The sequence below is a fragment of the Sceloporus undulatus genome, unplaced genomic scaffold, assembly GCF_019175285.1.
Source record: "Sceloporus undulatus isolate JIND9_A2432 ecotype Alabama unplaced genomic scaffold, SceUnd_v1.1 scaffold_6056, whole genome shotgun sequence".
Lineage (NCBI taxonomy): Eukaryota > Metazoa > Chordata > Lepidosauria > Squamata > Phrynosomatidae > Sceloporus > Sceloporus undulatus.
Genome location: NW_024808975.1, coordinates 1 through 2,363, shown reverse-complemented (window position 1 = coordinate 2,363; position 2,363 = coordinate 1). Strand labels below are relative to the sequence as shown.

Genomic DNA, 2,363 nt, shown 5'->3' with positions numbered 1-2,363 from the left:
AGAGAGAGAGAGAGAGAAATAGGTAGATAGAGATAGAGATATATTCTCTCACTTGCTGCCTCCAAATCCACTTATTGATAGCATTTCCAAGATGGCATCTGTGCAGCGGAAGATGAGGCGCAGGACAAACTGGAGTGTCTAGAGAATGCTTTCGAGGAGCCTCCATCATCACCGACGGTAAGGGAAGGGAGCCAGGAAAATAAATATATTTAGATGCCTAGAGAGAGAGAGAGAGAGAGAGAGAGAGAAATAGGTAGATAGAGATAGAGATATATTCTCTCACTTGCTGCCTCCAAATCCACTTATTGATAGCATTTCCAAGATGGCGATGGCGTCTTTGCAGCGGAAAACGAGGCGCAGGACAAAGTGGAGCATCTGGCCAGGTAACAAAGGGGCAAGCAAAGGATGCTTCCCAGTTCGGAAAGGCAAGGCAAGGAAGGGAGGGTATGCTGGAACTGACCCCAGCAGATAACAATATTACCAACAACAACAATAATAATTACACCTTTCCTGCTGCATTTCAGAATGCCAAAAACCAGAAGGATCTTTGTAAGGCCAGCTACATCCTCAATGGTAAGGGAACAGTAACTTTGCTATTTTCTTATATTAGGCAATATATTCTTCTATTATTTGTGCTCAACTATTAGGTCTATAGGAAAATACATATTTGATGCTCATAGTGTGTGTGTGTGTGTGTGTATTCTAAATTCCACACTTACCATAGAATAAAATCTACTGTAAATCTATTGTGACTAATGCAAAAGACACACACACACACACTCATATATATATATATATATATATATATATATATATATATATATATGCCTTGTTGAGTATTCTCTCTAGGAATCTCTAGGTCCTCCATTGCAACTCTGTGGTGTACATACAACAGACACTGACCATAGAGTTGCGATGGAGGAGTTGCAAATGCCCAGTTGAGTATTGTTTCTAGGAATCTCTAGGTCCTCCAGTGCAACTCTGTGGTCAACATCTGACAGACACTGCCTGGAGGAGCTACAAATGCCTAGTAGAGAATTCTCTCTAGGAATAATCTCTATGTCTTTCAGTGTGACGTTTAGTTAAAGTTGACCATCGACTTGCACTGGAAGAGCTAGGTATTCCTAGAGAGAATGTATTAATCAAATCTGTGTGAATAATCAAATCCGCAAATATCAAAACCACAAACATGGAGGGATGAGTGTCTGTGTGTGTATGTGTGTGTGTGTAAGGCTAATATATATAAAATAGCCTTAAAATCTATCCTTCTTTTCTCCTAATAGGATTTTACTAAGGTGAACTTTGAACCTTCGATAATAGGAAATTCGAACGAAAAGGGGTAAGTGAACACTGCCCGACCTTCCTCTTCCCCAGTAGATAAGGAAAGCAGGAAGATAGACGGCTTGGCTAAGAAATTTTATGCTTCTGCTGCATTGGACATTAAAATCGCAAATTATGCAGCATGCATGGGGGCATATGTCCAGCTCCTAATGGAGAAGATGGACCCTGTCATCGCCGAACTCCCAGACGACAAAAAGAGTGAACACCCCAAAGAAATATCCGTTAAAGGTCTTGGGACCAAACCCAGCAGATGCCATATTTCAGAAGCCATTGCCGTAGTGTCAATTCCTGGGGTGGTTGTCGTTGTTGTTGCCATTATTATTGTTGTTGTTGTTGTTGTTATGGTCTGAAGGCCCACATCTCATAGACTTTTCCATTCTCCATTTCAGACCTAAGATGCCAGAAGGAGCTTCGCTTGAGGAGCGCAGTTCTCAAATGCGTGCCGCTTTTTATGAGCAACTGCGCTCTTCCTCAGTAAGGAACTCCCCCTTTTCTTACTGCTTCTCACAGTCAGCGAATGGCAATTCCCTAATTTTTCTTTCCATCCCTGCGTAGGGAATGAAAATTCTGCATCGCATTTGCCAGGGGATGCCGGGCTATGACCTTGAGGTGGGGACAGAAATGGCAGACATTTTGGCACTAAATCACTTGCGTCTTGTGACGGAACATTATTTCGACACTTGCGACAAGTAAGTAGATTACCACGCACCCGCGCCATGGATCCCGGCGAGGATGCGACTTCCTTTTTATTTTCGTTTGCAGGCATTGTGACAACCTGATGTACACCATACTTTCTTCGCCCAAGTGCAACCTGGACATTGCGTTCCAATATTTAATCTACTCAGCGAACGAACGCTTCAGCCTGTGTCAGGAGTCAGACGAACAGGTGAAGACGGGGGCTTTCCCTGCTGACCCTCTCTGCGAAGACACAAATTCATCTGCGTCTTTGTGGGTCATCCGTGGGATTGGTTCCTGTTACTAAGGCCAGGGTCTTTCTGTGTCTCTTCAGGCCAAGGCAATAA

At 43.3% G+C, this 2,363-nt stretch overlaps 1 protein-coding gene across 1 annotated transcript in view; it reads left to right on the top strand.

The window, feature by feature from the left end:
* Positions 1 to 2,330, top strand: part of LOC121918211 — a 3,195-nt gene extending 865 nt beyond the window's left edge. The window contains exons 5-11 of the mRNA XM_042444297.1: positions 82 to 177; positions 313 to 383; positions 525 to 573; positions 1,284 to 1,339; positions 1,731 to 1,815; positions 1,897 to 2,030; positions 2,104 to 2,330. Coding sequence (XP_042300231.1) covers positions 82 to 177; positions 313 to 383; positions 525 to 573; positions 1,284 to 1,339; positions 1,731 to 1,815; positions 1,897 to 2,030; positions 2,104 to 2,323 — 711 coding nt within the window. The 3' untranslated portion in view covers positions 2,324 to 2,330. The remainder of the gene's footprint in view (positions 1 to 81; positions 178 to 312; positions 384 to 524; positions 574 to 1,283; positions 1,340 to 1,730; positions 1,816 to 1,896; positions 2,031 to 2,103) is intronic.
* Positions 2,331 to 2,363: the final 33 nt, after the last annotated feature.